This window comes from Antechinus flavipes, chromosome 4 (assembly GCF_016432865.1).
Source record: "Antechinus flavipes isolate AdamAnt ecotype Samford, QLD, Australia chromosome 4, AdamAnt_v2, whole genome shotgun sequence".
Classification (NCBI taxonomy): Eukaryota; Metazoa; Chordata; class Mammalia; order Dasyuromorphia; family Dasyuridae; genus Antechinus; species Antechinus flavipes.
In genome coordinates, this window is record NC_067401.1 from 193,102,796 (window position 1) to 193,125,993 (window position 23,198).

The following is a 23,198-nucleotide window of genomic DNA, read 5'->3' on the forward strand; positions in this document are numbered from 1 at the left end:
TGGCATTGTACAAGGGTGTGGAGTTTAGTGTAAACAAGAGAAGGGTTTTCAATGGTGGCAACAGAATTGAACACATCTACTGGAAAGTGCTCTTATATTTGCTGTTCAATTCTATTAAGAACAATTCTGTCACACAATCAGAAAAAGATATCAGCTAGAGGAACCAGAGGCAGCAATATTAGAGAGGAAGGATGAGAAATCTGGGTTGGGATACATTGAACTTAAGCAGAAATACACTATGAATTGTATAACTTATAAGATTAGTGGTCATCAAGGATTAAATATGTAATTTGTGGAATTGAAGATTCATAAATTTGCAATTGGAATCTTCCATATGCACTGTATCTCCTATTATAAGGATTCTCAAAAACCTATTAATCTGTTGTTGCTGTTCTGAATATTCTGATAACTAGTTCAAATCAATTGGTTTACTTTGTACATTTTATGTATTTTACATTTATGTATTTAAAAATACCATTCTGAGAAGTGAACTGTTGGCTGTTCACTATGCCAAAGAGCTCTATGATACGAAAAAAAAGTTAAGAACCTCTGCTCTAAAAAAAACAAAAACAAAAACAAAAACAAAAAAGAACCTCTGCTCTGTCTTGTTTTTCTATCAACAATGAGATGAACCAAATCAGCTCCAACAGAACAGTAATGAATTGAACCAGCTAGACCCAGCATTTATTTAGTATAGTACTGTACACCTAGTAAGTACTTTTTCATTTATTCAGTCATTCACTTTCCTCTCAAATTTTAGATATTGTAATGATTCACCTTTTCTAGATTCTGGAGAGACGAATGTATTTCTCATCACTGTAAAAGTTAGGAGCAGATATAGAAATGTTAGGAGTAAGTAATAATAATGAGTATTTATATATCATTTTAAGGTTTATAACCTGTCTTTTGAGGTAGTTTGCTGAGAAGTAACAAGATTACAGAAAAGATATAAAAGCAGAATGACTGATTTCCCCCAGGCTCACACTCTGAGGTAGTACAAGATCTTAACCATGCCTCTTTTGAACCATATGAGAAGCTGATGTATGCTAAGGTATAGCTATTTTCAATTCCCTTTAAAACACAAGGGAAGCACGTTTTATAATGATCAAAAGCTAACTTTCTAATATACCAAAAGCACTGCATACATGGAAATATTGTAAAAGCCTATACATATAAAACACAGTGGGAGGACATTTATTCAGATTGCTGTGAGAAATTAGAAGGAAAGGAAATAACAACCTTCTTTAAAAACACCAGCTACTGACAAATGTAAATGTTTTCAACAGATCAATTTTTTCTTTTATATATACCTCTTCACACACTTCCCGAACAGCAGCCACGCCTGGCTCCTCTTCAGGCTCCATACCTCCTCCAGGAACAATCCATTTATCTGGATGACGACTACTGCTCACCAGCAGCACCTAATATTAAAAAATATATACGCATGTGTGTATATATATCTATATATCATATAATAAAATGTTTATTTGGAAAATTTCAAATTTAAAGAAAATAAAAACCCCAAAATGATCATACACTAAGCATTTTTGCGATGGTGTTATATCCCTAATTAAATAAATCATATCCTTACCATATATACCCTATTCAATCTATCCTTCATTTATGCAGCTACCAAAGTAATATTTCTAAGGCAAAGAAAACCACTCACATGCACAGATAGCTACAAAATAATGAAACCTTACTACTTAAAGTAACAAATGGCTTTTAGGAGAAACTGTACTTTATACAACTAAAGGTTCTGATAAAAGCCTCATTTCCAAAATATATAGAGAATTGACTCTAATTTATAAGAAATCAAGCCATTCTCCAATTGATAAATGGTCAAAGGATATGAACAGAATTCTCAAAGAAATTGAAACTATTTCTAGCCATATGAGAAGGTGCTCCAAGTCATTATTAATCAGAGAAATGTAAATTAAGACAACTCTGAGATACCACTATACACCTGTCAGATTGGCTAGAATGACAGCGAAAGATAATGCTGAATGTTGGAGGGGATGCGGGAAAACAGGGACACTGATACATTGTTGGTGGAATTGTGAATACATTCAGCTATTCTGGAGAACAATTTGGAACTATGCTCAAAAAGTTATCAAACTGTGCATACCCTTCGATCCAGCAGTGCTACTACTGGGCTTATATCCCAAAGAGATCTTAAAGAAGGGAAAGGGACCTGTATGTGGAAGAATGTTTGTGGCAGCCCTGTTCCTAGTGGCCAGAAACTGGAAACTGAGTGGATGCCCAACAATTGGAGAATGGCTGAATAAATTGTGGTATATGAATATTACAGAATGTTATTGTTCTGTAAGAAATGACCAGCAGGATGATTTCAGAAAGGCCTGGAGAGACTTACATGAACTGATGCTGAGTGAAATGAGCAGGACCAGGAGATCATTATATACTTCAACAACAATACTATATGATGACCAATTCTGATGGACGTTGGCCATCTTCAACAATGAGATGATCCAAATCAGTTCCAATGAAGCAGTAATGAACTGAACCAGCTACATCCAGCTAAAGAACTGTGGGAGATGACTATGAACCACTACATAGAATTCCCAGTCCCTCTATTTTTATTCACCTGCATTTTTTATTTCTTTCATAGGCTAATTGTACACTATTTCAAAGTCCAATTCTTTTTGTACAGAAAAATAATTGTATGGACATGTATGCATATATTGTATTTAACTTATATTTTAACATATTTAATATGTATTGGTCAACCTGCCATCTGGGAGAAGGGGTGGAGGGAAAGAGAGGAAAAATCGGAACAAAAGGTTTTGCAATTGTAAAATTACCCATGCATATATTTTGTAAATAAAAAGCTTTAAAAAAAAAAAAAGAAAGAAAGAAAGAAAGAAACTGTACTACTTTATGGTGGTTTTTACAGCTATTTCACAGTTAAAGGTAAATAGTTTTCCTTTTCAATTGTCCTTGACAACCCAGCTAAAAAATAATCTTTATAGTTAGAAGCTTCAATGACATATTTTAAAATTATAAATGGAATAGGGGACAATGTAAATCAACCCAAGCTATGTTTACTTTTTAAAAAAATCTCTCCCACGGTTTTTCCCTTTTGCTCTGATTTTTCTTTCCCAATGATTCATAAAGTATTAAATATATATATGTATATATTTATGTGTATAAATATACACATGTATTAAAAATAAATAAACTTATTGGGAAAAAATAATAAATGGCATGTAAACTGTGCTTTGTTCATCTTGTACTCCCCTCAAGGAGAATGTAACCTACATGAGAGCAAGAATTGTTTTTGTTCTCTCTGTTACCCAGTGACTAACACAGTACTGAATTCATAGTAGACAATAAATGCTTACTGAATTGGATAAGAGAGCTCAAAATCAAGACAAAAATATTTTAAGTTGAAAGTGAAATTCTACTCATATTAACTAGTAAACATTTATACATATAGTTCATACAGCAGTTTCTTCAAGTTAAGAAAACTCAATGTATTCCCTTTGCAACACTATACAAATATAAAGTTCTATAGACTTAAGTTTTCACAAACATCCACTTTAAAATATTTACAACACAAATTAGTCATTTTTATTCCTTAAGATTCCTAAGTAAATGAGTTTATATTGAAAATAATCCATTGTAAATCGAGTGGATGTCCATCAGTTGGAGAATGGCTGAATAAATTGTGATATATAAATGCTATGAAATACTACTGTTCTGTAAGAAATGACCAACAGGATCATTTCAGAGAGATTTGGAGAGACTTACACGAACTGAAGCGAAGTGAAATAAGCAGAACCAGGAGATTATATACGGCAACAATAAGATTATACAATGATCAACTCTGATGGATGTGGCTCTCTTCAACAATGAGATGATTCAAACCAGTTCCACTTGTTCAGGAATGAAGAGAATCAGCTACACCCAGAAAGAGAACTATGGGAAATGAGTATGGACCACAACTTCGCATTTCCACTCTTTCTGTTATTGTATGCTTGCATTTTTGTTTTCCTTCTCAGCTTCCCCCTCCTCACCCCCTTTCTTTCTAGATTCGATTTTTCTTGTGTAGCAAGATAACTATATAAATATGTATATATATATTGGATTTAACATATATGTTAACATATTTAACATGTATTGGACTACCTGCCATCTAGGAGAAGGATGTCTGACAGTAAGGAGGGGAAAAGTTGGAACAGAAATTTTTGCAAGGGTCAATATTGAAAAATTACCCATGCATATGTTTTGTAAATAAAAAGCTATAATAATAATAAAAGTTTGATCAGAATTTCAAATGGAACCCTGCTAAAAAACTGAATAAAAAAACTCAGTATTCACTCTCATCTTGCAAACAGAGGCCTGAAATGGAAAAGAAGAGGCAAAGTGGCTTAGTAAATTTTGGAGCGGGGAAATCAGAAAGCCATAAGGACAAATTCCACCTCTAATACTTATTAAATGTGTGATTGTGAACAAGTCACTTACCACTCCACGAGTCTTAGTTTCTTCCCTATAGAAAAATTAGTATGCCTTCTGAAAGCTTCAAGTCTATGATTCTAAAACTATCTTACTGGAATGGCTAAATAATGCCTATAATCATGACTTCATTCAATAGAACTGGGAAATTAACAGATAAAAGATAAGACAATATCAACTGGATAAAAGACCTACTATAAATACAGATAGATTCAAGATTGATTACAAGTATATCTAGTATCTGCTGAGGGCATGAAAAAATGAAGCCATCTAAGACTTTCTGAAATCTGCATGAAATAATGGGAAAATAAGCTATTTTGCAAAGATGTTCATATCATGGGTTCCATTTTTCCGGAATATTACTGTGCTGTTAAAAATGATGAATACTTTCACAAAATGATTGAAAGTGAAGTAAACTGAGCCAAGAAAACGATGTACATAAGGATTTCAATAGTAGAAATGGAAAGAACCACCACCATTAAATAAGCAAAAGCAAACTCTGATGAATGTAAAGAATAAGCATGGCTCCAAAGAGGAGATTAAAAGATATCTCCCCCACTCTCTAGCAAATAAATGAAAGCTTCTTAAATGTGGAACAGTCCATGTATTTTTACACTTTAGGTGTACTGGTTTTTCTCCCCTTTTCCTCTTAAAAAATATTCTGTTACATAAGATGGCTCTCTGAAAGAGAAGGGGAAGGAAAGAATAAGTGGGAGAAATTCAGGTAATACAACTATAAAAGATGTCCATAAAATGTTATTTAGATTTTTAAAAGCCTTGAAAGAGTAGCCTTTTCAACTCAATCCTTGATTCAAGTTCTTATTTTGTAACAGTACTAGTATTATTAATATCCTTATCCTTGAGACTTGTTAAAGGAATGAAAAAATGGAAGCAACAATGATTTTCTCTAAACTAGTTAAAAAATTTAAAAACTAAAAAAGTAGGTTTTCCAACACAATTGTTCACTCAAACTCTTATTTTGTAGTGATATTTATATTGTTAATTTTCTCACCCCTGAAGTCAGAAAGTATTAATAGGCAGAGGCATCCTCTTCTTGCGGTCAGTTCAGAAAGTACTTTAGCAGAAGAAAGGAGCAAGACTTTGATCTTTTATCATACCAAGTAGATATTATTTTACATTTTCTCATCTGGTATTTCTGACCTTTAAAATCTTAATTATAGTATAAGATTCTATTTCTTCAATTTTGATAAGCAGTTACTGATCCAATATCTATTATTAATTATGCAAAATTCCTTATATAATCATACTTTACTTAAGGAATTATATAAACAACATTCCATAATATTCTAAATAATGAATTTAAATTTCTTTTTGAAATATGTCCTTTAAAGGTTTTAGAGAGGCCTACAGAGACTTAAACAAACTAATGCTAAGTGAAATGAGCAGAATCAGAAGATCATTTGTACACGGCAAGAGCAAAATTATATGACAATCAATTCGGATGACTCTTTCCAACAATGAGATGACTGAGGCCAGTTCCAATGATCTTGTGATAAAGAAAGCAATCTATGCCTAGAGAGATTCTGTGGGAACTGAGTGTGGATCATATAACATAGCATTTTAACTCTTTTTGTTGTTGTTCGTTGCATTTTGCTTTCTTATTCATTTTCTTTCCTTTTTGATCTGATGTTTCTTGTGCAGCAGAATAATTGTATAAATATTTTTACATATATTGGATTTAACATATATTTTAACATGTATAACATATACTGGATTGCTTGCCATATAGGGGAAGCAGTGGGGGACAGGAGGGGAGAATTTGGCTATGCAAGGCTATGCAAAGATCAATGTTGAGAAATTATCCATGTATGTTTTAAAAATAAAAAGCTTAAAAAAAAAAGATGTCCCTTGACAAAGCACTCTGTCTAACAACAGTGACAAGGTTAACTAAAAGCCATAAGTTCATTTGAAAGATTGTTTGTAAGTTTTCATTATCTTCATCCATAAGGAAATACTAAGGAGACACCAAAGCAATGTTTCTATATATATGAGTCACTCAAAACAGACTACATTAGCAATCCACAAGAGAAAATTAACTAATGGATTAGGAATGCAAAAATATGATATTCAATTCAATTGGGTTAGCTGGTACATGTACCATACCTTGTTTCTGAACTTCAGATGGACAAAGATCTGGTCCCATAAATAAATGGAGTTGAAAGAACTGTTTTCCACTTGGAAAACTGATGTACATTCAATAATTTCAACTTGTTGCTTGATACAAAAGTCCACCTTTTCAAAATTAATACTCTTTTAATGATATTATATAGTCATGAACTGTGGACCATCACTATTTTCAAGAAAATCAAAACTGAAAGTTACCCAAAATGTGAATGAACAAATTCATGCTGGTATTAAGTAAACTGTATAATATTAATAATGATAACTTGTGGACAGGGCATAGTATAAAATATATCATTAGGGATAAAAATAACAGCAAAAGGGAAAGGGGAAAAAGAGAGAGAGAAAAGAATACGATAGAGATGGGAAGAATTCTCACAACATAAAATAGCCTAAGACGACAACATATAATAAAGCAATAACAGCTACTTGGTACTCACTAGATATCAACCCCAGAAAGACTGGAATTTAAAAATACCTTATGGGAGATCTCAATCTTGCTCTCTCAGATTTAGATAAATCAAATCACAAAACAAATAAGAAAGAAAGAGGTAAATAGAATATTAGAAAAATTAGATATAATAGATCTCTAGAGAAAACTGAATTGTGACAGAAAGGAGTATACTTTCTTCTCAGCAGTTCATGGAACCTACACAAAAATTGACCATATATTAGGACATAAAGACCTCAAAATTAAATGCAGGAAGGCAGAAATAGTAAATGCTTTCTTTTCAGATCACAATGAAAACTACATTCAACAAAAAGTTAGGTGTAAATAGACCAAAAAGTAATTGGAAACTAAATAATCTCATCTTAAAGAATGATTGGGTGAAACAGCAAATTATAGACACAATTAATAATTTCACTCAAGATAATGACAACGATGAGACATCATATCAAAATTTATGAGATGCAGCCAAAGCAGTAATAAGGGAAAATTTTATATCCTTAGAGGCTTACTTGAATAAAATAGAAAAAGAGAAGATCAATGAATTGGGCCTGCAACTTAAAAAGTTAGAAAAAGACCAAATTAAAAACCCCCAATCAATTACTAAACTTGAAATTCTAAAATTAAAAGGAGAAATTAATAATATAGAAAGTAAAAAAACTATTGAACTAATAAATAAAACTAAGAGTTGGTTTTATGAAAAAATCAATAAAATTGATAAGCCTTTGGTAAATCTGATTAGAAAAAGGAGAGAGGGAAATCAAATTGGCAGTCTTAAAAATGAAAAAGGAGAACTTTTCACTGATGAAGAAGAAATTAAAGAAATAATAAGGGGTTACTTTGCCCAACTTTATGCCAATAAATTTGATAACCTAAGCGAAATGGATGACTACCTCCAAAAATATAGGCTTCTCAGATTATTAGAGGAGGAAGTAAATTGCTTAAATAGTCCCATTTCAGAAAAAGAAATAGAACAAGCTATTAATCAACTCCCTAAAAAAAAATCCCCGGGACGATTTACATGTGAATTCTACCAAACATTCAAAGAACAATTAGCCCCAATGCTTTATGAACTATTTGAAAAAATAGGGAATGAAAGAGTCCTACCAAATTCCTTTTATGACACAGACATGGTACTGATACCTAAACCAGGTAGGTTGAAAACAGAGAAAGAAAATTATAGACTAATCTCCCTAATGAATATTGATGCTAAAATCTTAAATAAGATATTAGCAAAAAGATTACATAAAATCATCCCCAGGATAACACACCACGATCAAGTAGGATTTATACCAGGAATGCAGGGCTGGTTCGATATTAGGAAAACTATCAATATAATTGGCCATATTAATAATCAAATTAACAAAAACCATATGATCATTTCAATAGATGCAGAAAAAGCATTTGATAAAATCCAACATCCATTCCTATTAAAAACTCTTGAGAGTATAGGAATAAATGGACTTTTCCTTAAAATAATCACTAGCATCTATTTAAAACCAGCAGTAAGCATCATATGTAACAGGGACAAACTGCAACCATTCCCAATAAGATCAGGAGTGAAACAAGGTTGCCCACTATCACCATTACTATTTAATATTGTATTAGAAATGCTAGCTTTGGCAATAAGAGTTGAGAAAGAGATTAAAGGAATAAGAATAGGCAATGAGGAAACCAAATTATCACTCTTTGCTGATGATATGATGGTATACTTAGAGAACCCCAGAGACTCTACTAAAAAGTTATTAGAAACAATCAACACCTTCAGCAAAGTTGCAGGATACAAAATAAACCCACATAAGTCACCAGCATTCTTATATATCACTAACAAAACCTAACAGTTAAAGTTACAAAAAGAAATTCCATTTAAAGTAACTACTGATTGTATAAAATATTTAGGAATCTATCTGCCAAGGGAAAATCAGAAACTTTATGAGCAAAACTACAAAACACTTTCCACACAAATTAAGTCTGATCTAACCAACTGGAAAAAATTAAATGCTCTTGGATTGGACGAGCAAATATAATAAAGATGACAATACTACCTAAACTAATCTATTTATTTAGCGCTATACCAATCAGACTCCCAAAAAACTACTTTGATGACCTAGAAAAAATAACAACAAAGTTCATATGGAAAAACAAAAAGTCAACAATTTCAAGGGAATTAATGAAAAAAAAAAATCAAATGAAGGTGGCCTAGCTGTACCAGATCTAAAATTATATTATAAAGCAGCAGTTACTAAAACCATCTGGTATTGGCTAAGAAACAGACTAGTTGATCAATGGAATAGGTTAGATTCAAAGGAAAAAACAGCCAATAACTTTAATAATATAGTGTTTGACAAACCCAAAGACCCCAGTTTCTGGGATAAGAATGCATTATTTGACAAAAATTGCTGGGAAAATTGGAAATTAGTGTGGCAGAAACTAGGCATTGACCCACACTTAACACCGTACACCAAGATAAGGTCAAAATGGGCTCATGACCTAGGCATAAAGAATGAGATTATAAATAAATTGGAAGAGCATAGGATAGTTTACCTCTCAGACCTGTGGAAAAGGGAGGAATTTATGACCAAAGAAGAACTAGAGATCACTATTGACCACAAAATAGAAAATTTTGATTATATCAAATTGAAAAGTTTTTGTACAAACAAAACAAATGCAGACAAGATTAGAAGGGAAACAATAAACTGGGAAAACATTTTTACAATCAAAGGTTCTGATAAAGGCCTCATTTCCAAAATATATAGAGAATTGACTCTAATTTATAAGAAATCAAACCATTCTCCAATTGATAAATGGTCAAAGGATATGAACAGACAATTCTCAGACGAAGAAATTGAAACTATTTATAGACATGTGAAAATATGCTCCAAATCATTATTAATCAGAGAAATGCAAATTAAGACAACTCTGAGATATCACTACACACCTGTCAGATTGGCTAGAGTGACAGGGAAAGATAATGTGGAATGTTGGAGGGGATGTGGGAAAACAGGGACACTGATACATTGCTGGTGGAATTGTGAACACATCCAGCCATTCTGGGGAGCAATTTGGAACTATGCTCAAAAAGTTATCAAACTGTGCTTACCCTTTGATCCAGCAGTGTCACCACTGGGCTTATACCCCAAAGAGAAGGGAAAGGGACCTGTATGTGCAAAAATGTTTGTGGCAGCCCTGTTTGTAGTGGCTAAAAACTGGAAACTGAGTGGATGCCCATCAATTGGAGAATGGCTGAATAAATTGTGGTATATGAATATTATGGAATATTATTGTTCGACAAGAAATGACCAACAGGATGATTTCAGAAAGGCCTGGAGAGACTTACATGAACTGATGCTGAGTGAAATGAGCAAGACCAGGAAATCATTATATACTTCAACAACAATACTATATGATAATCAATTCTGATGGACATGGCCATCTTCAACAATAAGATGAACCAAATCAGCTCCAACAGAGCAGTAATGAATTGAATCAGCTACACCCAGCAAAAGAACTCTGGAAGATGGCTATGAACCACTACATAGAATCCTAATCCCTCTATTTTTGTCTGCCTGCATTTTTGATTTACTTCACAGGTTAAGTGTACACTATTTTAAAGTCCGATTCTTTTTGTACAGCAAAATAACTGTATGACATGTATACATATATTGTATTTAACTTATACTTTAACATATTTAACATGTATTGGTCAACCTGCCATCTGTGGAAGGGGATGAGGGGAAGAAGGGGTAAAATTGGAACAAAGTGTTTTGCACTTGTCAATGCTGAAAAATTACTCATGCATATATCTTGCAAATAAAAAGCTATAATAAAAAAAATAGCATCAGTTTATAGTATTTTATACAGTAAAAAGACTTCATTCTAATTATCTGGAAATCAGTAATGTACGTGGTACCAGAATACCCCAGTTCCCAATATATTCTGAAAGAATGAGCACTGATCACAGGGTAGTTTATTCCTGTCCTGAGCTAGCCACCAATCACATTAATAATCCAACATATTGAGCCAAAAAAGGCAGAGATATGCAAATGAAGAGTGTCACAGTCCAAGTGAGTCAAAGGATATTTGGTCAATTCAGTCAGAATAACAGTTATGTGAATGAGGTGGTCTAAAAAAACTTGTAAGAAAGAGATAATGAAATATATATGTAAACTTCACCTCTTCCAGCTTCCTGTAACTTTTATAAACAGCTGGTGTTAAAACTGTTTTATCAAAACACATTAAGGGAAAAAAGGTAAAGAAAACAGGCTTGTATTTAGAATGAAGCACTCAGCAGTTATATGAGATTAGAAAGTCTTGGTACTGGAAAAAGAGACCAAAATAGAAGTATTAAGCATAAGTAGATGAGAATCTGATGAACAACATATTTTTAGTAACTGTACATTTATATCTTCCACATATTTAAAAAATTAAATACTATTTAACTTTATAATCTTGATAAGAATAGGATACAGGGGAAATTATGCACACAATTATAAATTACTAGGAAGGTTTTTATCACTATAGCCATAAATCAAAATATTTACTGACAGTCCATCACAGTACATGACAGTGTATTAGACTTTTTACCTTTAACACAGGTAAATCCCAGATTTATGAAAAGTGGTTTATATAATTCTAGGGACAGTAAAAAAAAAAAAAATCAAATATAAAACATCTTAATAAAGTTCTCAAAACAGTATCATTAGACAAGTAGAAAACATCCTGGTTGATTTTAGAAGACAATGACTTGACAGAAAATATAAGATATTACAAATCATCTTCCAATTAAAGAAAATTTTACTTTCCAATTTGACAATATTCTCTTCCACTGATTAATAATTTTGCTGACATGCTGACATCACTCTACTTATTTATTTTATTATTTATTATAAGCATTTTCCAAAAAGCTATTTGTATCCCAAACACTTGACCATCATCTCCTCTAGGTAATGTTTACGGGACAGAAAAATTCATCTTCCTGAAGTGCTTTAACTTAGCCTATGATAATTGTCTATATCAATTCACAGCATGGAATCAGTTACAGGGTGAAGCTCAGAAAGGGCTTACAGAATGGGAAACCTGGCCAATGCCTATTATTATCTTTTTCATGTATTCAATGTGGCTCTATCCCCCCAAATGGAGTATACTCTTTATTCAAATGTCAATGCTCAAGATATTCTAACTCCAAATAAAAATGAGTCTTCAACTATCTTCTATCTTGGTCTCTTTGTCTTAATAGGGATGATCAAGAAACAATGACCAATACATAACATATACTTTAAAATATTTAACATGTATTGTTCTACCTGCCATCTGGGAGAGGGTCTGGGGGGAAGGAGGGGAAAAATTGGAACAAAAGGTTTTGCAACTGTCAATGTTGAAAAATTACCCATGCATATATTTTGTAAATAAAAAGCTATAATTAAAAAAAGTTTGCTAAAAGGCTAAAATATATATATGTATGTATATATATGTATATATATATATATATATATATATCCTTGAATAGAATTAAATGGCTTTAATTTTTTATTTACAATGAAAATCCTTAATTGCATAAAAGATTTCTGTACTAAATATTATAATAGTCAACTGTGAATGTCTTAACCATTCTCAGCAATTCATTGATCCAGGACTACTCCAAAGGACTCATGATGGAAAAGAAACCAAAAAAAAAAAAAAAAAAAAAAAAAGAAAAGAAAAAAGAAAGAAAGAAAGAAAAAGAAAACTGACAGAATCTTAGTGCAGATCATATTATTTTTCAGTTTATTTTCTTTTGATCTGTTTCTTCTTTCACCACATGACTAAAATGGAAATACATTTTATGTGATTGTACATATATAACCTATACCAGATTGCTTACTGTCTCAGGTATGAGAGAAATGACACAGAGGGAGAAAATTTGGGCTCAAAAATGTTTTTAAAAGAATGCTAATAGTAGGATGATTTCAGAGGCCTGGACTTACATGAACTGATGCTAAGTGAAATGAACAGAACCAGAAGATCATTTTACATGGCAACAAGATTATGCTATGATTAATTCTTATAGACAGGGCTCTCTTCAACAATGAGAGGATTCAAAACAGTTCCAATTGTTCAGTCATGAAGAGAGCCATCTACATCCAGAGAGAGGACTGTGGGAACTGAGTGTGGTTCACAACATAGTATTTTCACTCTTTTTGTTGTTTGCATTTTATTTTGCTTTTCTTTCCAAAAAAATTGGTTTGCTTGGATTTTTCTCATGTGGCATAATAATTGTACAAATATATATGCATATATTGGACTTAACATATATTTCTACCATGTTTAACATATATTGGACTACTTGCCATCTAAGGGAAGGCATGGGAGAAGTGGAGGGGAAATTGGAACACATTTGCAAGGGTTAATGTTGAAGACTTGTCTGAGCATGTTTTGAAAAACAAAAAGCTTTAATTTTAAAAAAAGAAAATGAAAAAGAAAAGAAAAAAAGAATGCTGATAGAGCACCAACCCCAGTCAGGAGGACCTGAGTTCAAATTTGACCTCAAACACTTAACACTTATATTAGCTGCGTGATCTTGAGCAAATCACTTTATCCCAACTGTATCAAAAAACCTAAAACCAAAACAGCCAAAACAATAAAAACAATGTTAAAAATTGTCGTTACATGTAATTGGGTGAGAAACATTTTAAATAAATGATGGTCTCTCCATTGCAGGTTGTCCTACCAGTCTTTTCTACACTTATTATCAGTTGGTATTGCTAATTATATAAGATGCACCATGATCATTTTTTGTATATCCAAGTTGCAATGATTACTAACCAATAAGTTAACAAGAATTTATTAAGCATCTACTGTGTGCCCTGTTACGAAACAGAGATACACTATCCCTGAAGTCAGGGAGCACGCATTCTGTAGATTATTTTCTAATACATGTTCTTGTGCACATGCAGAAATATTAGTGTCCAAAAAAATACTGGATAATTTTAAGACTTCATGATGTTCTTACATGTTAATCTGAACTTTCTAGAGAGCTAGAAATATAAGCAGCTTCTACATTCCTTTTTGTACCCTAGTGCTCAGCTTCTTAAACAGGTTTGTGACCCCTTATGGGTCTCATAACTGAATGCAGATGGTTATAATACAGTAGAAATGGCCAATGCCATATCTGATTTTTCAACAATAACCATACATAATAAATGCCAGAATTAGCACCATTAATCATTTTCAAATAAAAAGGACAAGACAAAAGATGATAAATTTCAGAATGAGAACAGACTTTAAAGGGTCACCCCCCCCCGCCCCCAATTGTCTTTTCATTGTCATTGACCTTTGCATCACCAGTTCTTCAGAGACTGTAGCACTGAATGCTTCTCCACTTAGAACCTAAGAAAATAATTCAAAGTAATAATAATAATAGCACCTAGCATTTATATAGCACTTTAAAATTTGCAAAGCACTTTATCATAACATCCCTGGGAGAATAGGTATTATTCCCACTGTAAAGATAAATAAACAGAGGTAAGCAGAGGCTTAATAACTTGCTAGTTTAATAAACTGGTCAAAGAGCTCTCAAAAGCAAGGTGGGGAAGCCTATTTGAACACATATATATGAAAAAATGTTTACAACTTATATTCTATGTAGCAAATGAAAAAAAAATTACCTATATAGGAAATGATGGAGAAATGAAAATGTTTGATTCCTGAAGAATGTTCAGGGTCAACATAATAAACATTTAGTAATTGTTTATTAGTAAATGTTTATCAAATGACTTTAAGGAAATGAGTTGGAAAGGACCATAAAAATCATCCAGGCCGCTATCTTCATTTTAAAGATGAAGAAACTGAGGTACAGAGAAAAGCTGTGACTTTTCCCCAAGGAAATCATAGTAAATAGCTGAGTCAAGATTCAAACTCATATATGTTATTATAACATGTTTCTAAAAATGCATTTTATGGTGGATAGAATGTTGGTCATGAGGCTACTAAGCATAAAGAATGACTTTATTATCACATTTCTGACAGGAGCTATATTGACTATGGGTAAAACACAAATTCTGAATCTCAGTTTCTTCACCTGTAAAATAGAGATAAAAATATCTGTACAATTTATCTAATTGGGTTGCTATGATGCGCCAATTAAATAATTTATGTAAAGTGCTTTGTAGAGAGATTGAAATCATATGTATAAAGATAATAATTAAGCCCATGGGAGCTGATAAGCTCAGTGTTAGAGTTTAACAAGAGAACTTGAACAATGCTCTGAGGTACATTCACAAGACAAAGAAATAATATGAAAACCAGACCAAAGAAAACTTTCCAAGAAAGATGAAGAGTATGAAAAGACTAGATATAGCAATCCAGAGAAGAATCAATAAATTTAAATATATTCCACAATAAATTCATAATGAATAAGTGATCTTAATATTAAAGATGTTTTCTTTTTATCTCCCTATCTAAGAGATTGGATGGCTCCATCTCCATCAGGCTGGATATTCAGTAGCCATTTATAGGCCAAAATTCCTGATCAACACAGAAGCTTTGACTTGCTCTATTTCTAACCTTGGCTGATACATTCCTCCTCAGGGATCACCTCCCTTTCAGGGGCTTAACATATTCATGATGGATTTAGTGTGGATATCTGGTTGGCTTTAGACTTATTAAGATTTGAATTCAGGTCCTCCTGACTTCAGGGTGGGTGCTCTATCCATTAGACCAACTAGCTGCTCCTAATCTTTTCATTGTAATAGTATGAAATTCTTGTGTTCGTGTCCTTTGACCTGGCCTTAGACACTTAGCACTTATTAGCTGAGACTTAGGCAAGTCATTTGACCCCAATTGCCTTGCCCTCCCCCAACATGAAGATTTCCAAAATATTCTCATCTGATTATCTATTGGCTATATACCTTTCCTAACCAAACCCTAATCTTTTTTTTTTTTTTTTGACACAAATGACCTTCAATCCTTCAGCCCTTCAATTCTTTCCTAAATTTCTCACCAGCACTTGTCATTGTTCTCTTCTTTCCCCCATTCAGATCCCTAGGTGAACTGGTCCAATTGTATACTTACTGTACTCTTCTCTTTCAGTCCCTAGCCCCTTATCATACTGCCAAATGTACACTGACTTGGATCACTCCAACAAACCAGCCATCTTTTCTCCTATGTACTGAACAAAGTACTTAAATACTAAACAAAGATGGGGGAGGGAGCGGAATCACAAAACCATTCTGATTTGATTATATAACAAAATTATGTGACAACTTCATCTGGGCTCTCACTGCTACTAAGCAAACTACACCTCCTCCCTTATCAATTCATTATCCTACTCTCCATGGCTGATCTTCTAAATTTTTTCATTTCTCCTCAAACCTCCAAGAGTTTCCTTCTTTGTCCAAGCCATATTTTACAGAAATAATTGAGACCACTCCTTCTTCCCTCCTCCTTATCTTCCATCACTCAAATGCCCTTCTACCATTTTATTCCCCTTCATCCCTCTTATATTGATGCTGTTTGAGTGGTCTAGATTCTTGGTGGTCTAGAGATTAATGTCTATAAGAGAATTATTATTAAGAATCCCCATTAAATTGGCAGCAGGTTTTAGGGGTGAAAGAATTCACTCATTCCTGAATATTAGTTGCAAAATGAAAGTTATGTTGTTAGATAGAAATCAGAGACTGACTTCTATAGTGGCAGATCTATGGAAAATGGAGTTTTGCACTGAGAATGCAGTTCTTAGTGGACAGAAGGTCCTGGCAGTAAATGGAGCTGCCAAGGTCCATCTGCAAAGACTGTAGTTGATGGAAGCTTATTATACTGGATGTCTTGGTGGGGGCTGGGATAACCAGAGCAGATCAGAACCAGTGAGGGCTGGGAGAGCCCACGTTGGCTCAGATCCAGTAAGGGCTGGGACAAGCCAGGATCTCCTATTAGAATTCAAAGGGATGCTTTTTGAGAAGGATTTGTAATTGAATCAAAGGCTCTGGCATCCTGGAAAGACAACTTTGTCTGGGGAGGATAAGCCTCAGCCAGGAGGGGCTGGGATTCGGAAAGGAATCACAGATCAATAGGAAATACAGTTTCTTAAAAGGACCACAACCCACTTCAATATGAGGGAGTGGTCTTCTTATCAAGGCTAATCCTTCTTCCTTCACAAGTTATCCCACCCCAGTAGATTCACTTCCAATATATCCAGAGACTGGACTCTCTATCATTCCCATCCTATCACTTGGTTTCAATTTCTCTCTATCTACTGACTTCTACAGTCTTCAAATATGAAAATGTTTTTCCACCTTCAAAAAACCCTCACCTGATCATTAACATTCTGTATTTTTTCTGCCCTTGATGACCTAAGTAAAGTCACCTACAACACCATGCCTCCACATTCTCTCCTCTTACTTTCTTCTTAACCCTGATTTTGGACCTTATCATTCCATCAAAACTGCTTCCTCCAAAATTATTTCTAGTTGCCAAATCCAAAGGCCTTTTCTCAATCCTAATTCTCCTGACCTCTCTGCTGCTTTTGACATTTGTTGATTACCCTCCTCTCCATGTACTCTCTTCTCTCTAGGTTTTCAGAAAACTACTCTCTCCTCGTTTTCTCCTATCAGATGTTCCTTCTCATTCTTTTTTTGATAGATCCTAATCCAGGGAACACCTGTTAACTGTAAATGTCCCAGAAGGTTCTGTATCAAGCTCTATTTTCTTCTTTGTCTAAACTACTTCACTGGGCCATTTCCCTTTCATTGCTGATGATTCTAAAACTCTACCTATCCTGCTTCAATCTCCCTGATGACTTCAAATTTCGAATCTCTAGCTGCCTTTCAAACATCTCAAACTGGACGATGAGTAGACATTTTAAAACCTAACATGTCTAAAATTGATTTCATTATCTTTCCCTTGTAAGTCAATCCCCCTAACTTCACTACTACTCTTAAGGGCAACAATCTTCTCCCAAGTCTCTTAGGCTTCTAACTTAAGAGTCATTTTCCCTTCATCTTCCACCCTCATGTCCTAACTGTTGTAGGCCTGTTGATTTCACTTTTTACAACATCTCTCCAAAACATCCCCTTCTCCTCTCTAAAATTGCCACCATTCTGGTTCAAGCCCTCAATACCTCATGCCTAGGCCACTGCTGCTGGACATCTCCCTACTCTAATCCATCCTCCAGTCACCAAAATGATTTTCCTAAATCATTTTGATTTAATCTACTCACACATAATCCCCTACTCAATAAACTCCAGTAGCTCCCATCTTCTCCAGGATCAAATACAAAATCCTCTGGCAATCAAAATCCTTCATAATCTAGCTCCTCCTATTTTTTTAATCTTCTAATCTTTAACCTTATTCCCTGGCACTTGATCGAGTAACAGTCCCTTCCTGGCTGTTTCAAGAACAAGATACTCAACTCTCATCTCTGGGCATTTTCTCTGACTGTCCCCATACCTGGAATCCTCTCCTTCCTCATCTGTCTACTGCTTTCCTTGGTTCCCCTTAAGTCTCAACTAAAACCCCATTTTCTAAAGTAAACTCTGTTGTCCCTCTTTTAATTATTTCTTACTTATCATGTATATAGCTTGTCTGTACATTTGCTATCACCCTCTTTAGAATGTGAGCTCCTTGAGAGCTCTTTCTGAATCTACTAGTTTGGCACAGGGCTTGGCATAAAGCAAATGCTTAATAAATGCTTACTGACTAATAAACTTTTCACAGAAAAAAGGTTGGTTATCTCACTGACATAATGCAATATACATTAAAAATAATAATAATTCCCTGGACACATTGTAGCATCGCTGGTCGAGGGATTCCTCTTCCATAAAATTACAAAATTAATCAAGTTGATAACAGTTTTATTCTATAACCACAATTCACAAATAGCTTCATTACCCAATTCTCAAAAGTTAGTTTAGTATAAGTAATGCAATGTTTTAAAAATAGTTTTTGATACATTTACCAGCAAACCTTTTAACAATTTTAGATTAAAATTCTAAAGTGACAAAGCCTGTTCTGGAAGATGTCATTAAAAATTTAATAATTATAATTGTTAATATATCCACAATGGCTTTCCATTTTGGCAACAAAAAAAAATCAATTTACATAAACACATAAAATGCATATATATTTATAAAAATAAGTTTCAGATCATTCCTATCATAAGCCTATAGCTGGAAAGACCATAGCAAAATTACTTATTATTTCAGTAATTTCCTTGATCCCATCTGATATCCAAAAGCAACAAATATGATAATAAACAGAACAAAGCTTCTGTGAAACTAAGTCAGTCACTTTACATGCTAAAAGTACATAATTTACAAGAAGGTATCGTTTAGAAACTCATACAATGCATCTGCTTTGGAAATCTTTAAAACAAGCACCTGTTCACAAAATTTATAGTATCTTGGATTCTATTCTCAGGAAACAATATCTCAACAATACATGTATTGTCACAGGAATTCACTTTTTAGACAATTTTAATTCCCACTTCCTCTAAAATCTCTCTGGAAAACATCTACAATCTATTTCATCACTATTTTTCTTCATAAGTATTAGCTCAGATTTCTTTCCCATTTCAATATGTCCTGTAGGTCTGCTACCATTAATATACTGCTGAATACCTTTGCACAATAAATTGAATTTTAACAGTTTCTGCTTTTATTTTACCATTCTATTATGAACACACCAAAGCACCATTTTAAATATCTAAAGTCTGTTTATTTCAGAAACACTGCATTCAGTCACTACAGAAACTACCTTTAGAAGCAGATTTTTCTATAACTACCAGAAATATCAATAATTCAAAGCTTTTACGTCCTCTTCACATCCATCATCGAAACAATTCTTGCCTTACTTTTTAGGCAGTGAAAGGGAATTAGTCCAAGTACCCTAATTTTTAGATTAATTATAATGCTCACAAAGATTTTTCATCAACTTTTTCTTTTCTGCAATTGCACTTAGTATGCCACTTATAGTAAGATAGCTGCTACTGGGCATCTAAAACACTTGGCTAGTTGAATGTCTTTCCTTGCCCAGGAAGTATGACCAAACTGGAAGTAAAGTAGGACGTATGAGGCAAACTGCACAAATGTTAAACAACGTGAATTACTAGCTTCACCTTGTTCGGTGACACAATGGTCACTCAACTAACGTATCTGACAAATTTAGTTCTGTGTCCGATGACTCAAAATCTCGAGCTGTGGGAAGATACCTCTAACTACAGACCATTCATTAAGCCACCGACATTTGATTTATCATTCGAATCGAAAGAGAATTAGAGCTTCTACCACCAGCTCCCAAATTTCACACATCCTTCATTTCTCCTTTCCCCTCCTAAGGGGCCCCATAATTTCTCCAAACAGTTCTGGCTTGCTTCCTCACCATAATCTTTTCCTTATTCCTCAGGGAATTGCAGACTAGACTCCTTCCATCCACAACAAATGCCAGTCTTTTATTTTCTTTTTTATTATAACTTTTTATTGACAGAACCCATGCCAGGGTAATTTTTTACATTATCCTTTGCACTCACTTCTGCTCTGATTTTTCCCTTGCCTCCCTCCACCCCCTCCTCTAGATGGCAGGCAGTCTTATACGTGTTAAATATGTCGCAGTATATCCTAGATACAATATATGTGTGCAGAACCGAACAGTTCTCTTGTTGCACAAGAAGAATTGAAATCCCAGTCCTTTCTTTAAATGAAAAAAAAAAAAAAAACAAAAAACCCAGATCTGGGGCAAGTAGACTGAGCTAGAGCCCCCCAGTAGCCTCTAGCTTCTCCTCCTCAACCAATTATCCCCCACACAGACCCTCTTCTCCATCTCCCATGTTTAGCCCTGCCCCACCCGGTCTCTTTCAGAATGACAGCCTCCCTCCTCCTAGTTTATTTGATGGGGGGAGGGAAAACACAAATTGTTCCTTTGGCTTCAAGAGTGGGGGGGAGGGTGTTGACACCTCCTTTTCCCTCTATTTCCGTCTCCTATAAAGGTCTGGGGCGCCTCTATTGTCTCGCACGTTGCCCCCGTTTGGTCCGTCCCCACACGCGCCCTGCGGTCCCCCCGCCCCCCAATACCTGGCTCCCCCTTTACCTCCTCCTCTCTCTCGTTGCGGAAGCACAAACACGCGGCCCGCTTCTTGTAGCCATCGCCGTCGTAGGTCCGCGTCTGGTTCGACTTGAGCTTCATCATCGTCCGGGCCCAGGGTCGAGGGGTCGCGGGGTCAGAGCAGGGCAGGAGGAGGGTGGGCGCCGAGGAAGAAGGATAACTAGCCGCCACCGGGGTAAGGGTCCGGATCAGGTTACGGTCCGGGTCTGGAGGCCGCTCCGGGGCCGGTCCCAGGCGCGCGCGCGTCCCGGGAGGGAGGAGGGGAAGGAGCGGCTTCTCCGCTACACGGCGCTGCCGCTGTCCCGCCTCGGCCGCCTCATTCCTCCCGCTCTAGTCCCGTCGTCGTCGTCATCGTTGTCGTCGTCGCTGCCGCCGCCGCTGCTGCCGCCGTCACGGCCGCCGCTGCCTCCGTCGCCGCTGCCGCTCGCTTCACGGCCGCCGCTGCCGCCGCCCCCTTCACCAGCGCCGCCGCCACCGACGACGACCGGGCCGCCATCTTGGGGCGCGCTGCGTCAGCGGCGTAAACCCGCGCGGAGTGACGAGGTCCCTTCCGCGCTCTCAGCGCAAGTGACTTTGGGGAATTGCACCCTTCCCAGCGAGTGCGGCTCGAGCCCTTGCGCCAATCGCGCGGGCGTAAACGGGCGTCTGGGATGGGGCCAGCTCCCAACCGAGGGGCTGGGGGCAGGGAGTCTGGCCGACGCCACTACGCTAGTAGCGTAGCTGGGCCGCGGATATGCGGCGGGTGTGGCTGTGCTAAGGCACGCTAGAATAAAGGAAGCCTGGGCAAAGCGCCGGGGTTCGGGTTCAGCGCTACGTCATCGGCGGAACCATGGAGTCGAGCTGTTTATCCCAGGGCAATGGAGGCCGCCCGCCTTTTGGGGGATCCCTGCTTGGTATTTCGGGAATTAGATGAGTCAGTAAGTTTCCGTCCATTCAAAAGAAAATGTGTATTTCTCCAGTCTTGTAAATTTTTTTTGCGTCACATAAATGGAGGAGGGAGAAAAGGGGAAGGAGTGTACAGAACAGGGTACTTGCTATTAAAAAGTCCAAAATAGCAATACAGCTGGCAGCAATGAAGGACTTTAGGGTGACATTCCATACTCCCAATATGATCCCCATTCCCCAAAAATCCTTCTTCAATCATTAAAAAAATGTGCAAAACACTCCCAAGAAACGTAAGAGAGCATCACCTCGTTCCGTGGCTTTTGAGCCATCTCCTGCTTTTGGTATATTTACTCACTTAGGCATCAGTGATTTTTAGCAAATTGTCATCCTGAGGAGGGGATCCTCAAAACTCTCACTCGGACTTTGGGGGGAACACTTGAGAAACTCCTTCAGAGAAACCCTCTCCTGAGATTCCCGCCTCAGGGAATCAAAATAAAGTGCTTTCATTCTGAGGTTTCATCTGGGTGGGACTAGTTGAGTCCAGAACCACTCCTACTTAGCCCAAACTGGAGATCTAGATTTCAACCCCTATTGAGTTGGAGATTAGTCCAGGGACACTCATTCAAGTGGAAAATTTCTATTCAATTCTGAAAATCTCTATCTGATTTCAACTCAAACTGCCCCCCAGCCTCTAACAAAAGTTTCAATTATAAAAAGAGGCAACTTGGGGCTCATTCTTGCAGAGGACCTAAAAAGCAATAATCATTCCAGGCCAAGGGACCTCCCTTGGCGTAGCTACTTTAGAGGAACTCTCTGCCCAATGAAAAGACAATCTCTTTTTCAGCATAAACCTCTCTCATTCTCTCACACATTTCCCTAACAGCACTATACCTACCCTTCTTTACCTCTCTGTTGGACTTCCCTCCTAGACCTTTATCTCTCTGCTGAGACCTTACCACTTGGAAGTCAGTCTTCCTAGCAAAGGCTGACTTCCCAATGCCAAGTGCCAATACACTTCTTTTTGCCAGTCTAACTTTTGGGGTTCATAATTTCATTTACGAAGGGCCTGCGCCTTCCAGAAAGGGGTTCCCACAACTCTCTGCCCTGCACCAAGCCTCATCATTTTTGGTTCCCTTGACTGGGAATTGAGGGGAGCCAAACCTCACCAATCCCATTC

At 35.9% G+C, this 23,198-nt stretch overlaps 1 protein-coding gene across 2 annotated transcripts in view; it reads right to left on the reverse strand.

The window, feature by feature from the left end:
- NUDT3 (nudix hydrolase 3) overlaps nucleotides 1-21,307 on the reverse strand; it is a 60,567-nt gene extending 39,260 nt beyond the window's left edge. Inside the window, exons 1-2 of one of the 2 annotated variants that reach the window (XM_051996426.1) lie at nucleotides 21,122-21,307; nucleotides 1,311-1,421 (exon numbers count right to left, since the gene is read on the reverse strand). In XM_051996426.1, coding sequence (XP_051852386.1) covers nucleotides 1,311-1,421; nucleotides 21,122-21,220 — 210 coding nt within the window. In that variant the 5' untranslated portion in view covers nucleotides 21,221-21,307. The remainder of the gene's footprint in view (nucleotides 1-1,310; nucleotides 1,422-21,121) is intronic. The other variant, XM_051996427.1, reaches the window with a different exon arrangement.
- Nucleotides 21,308-23,198: the final 1,891 nt, after the last annotated feature.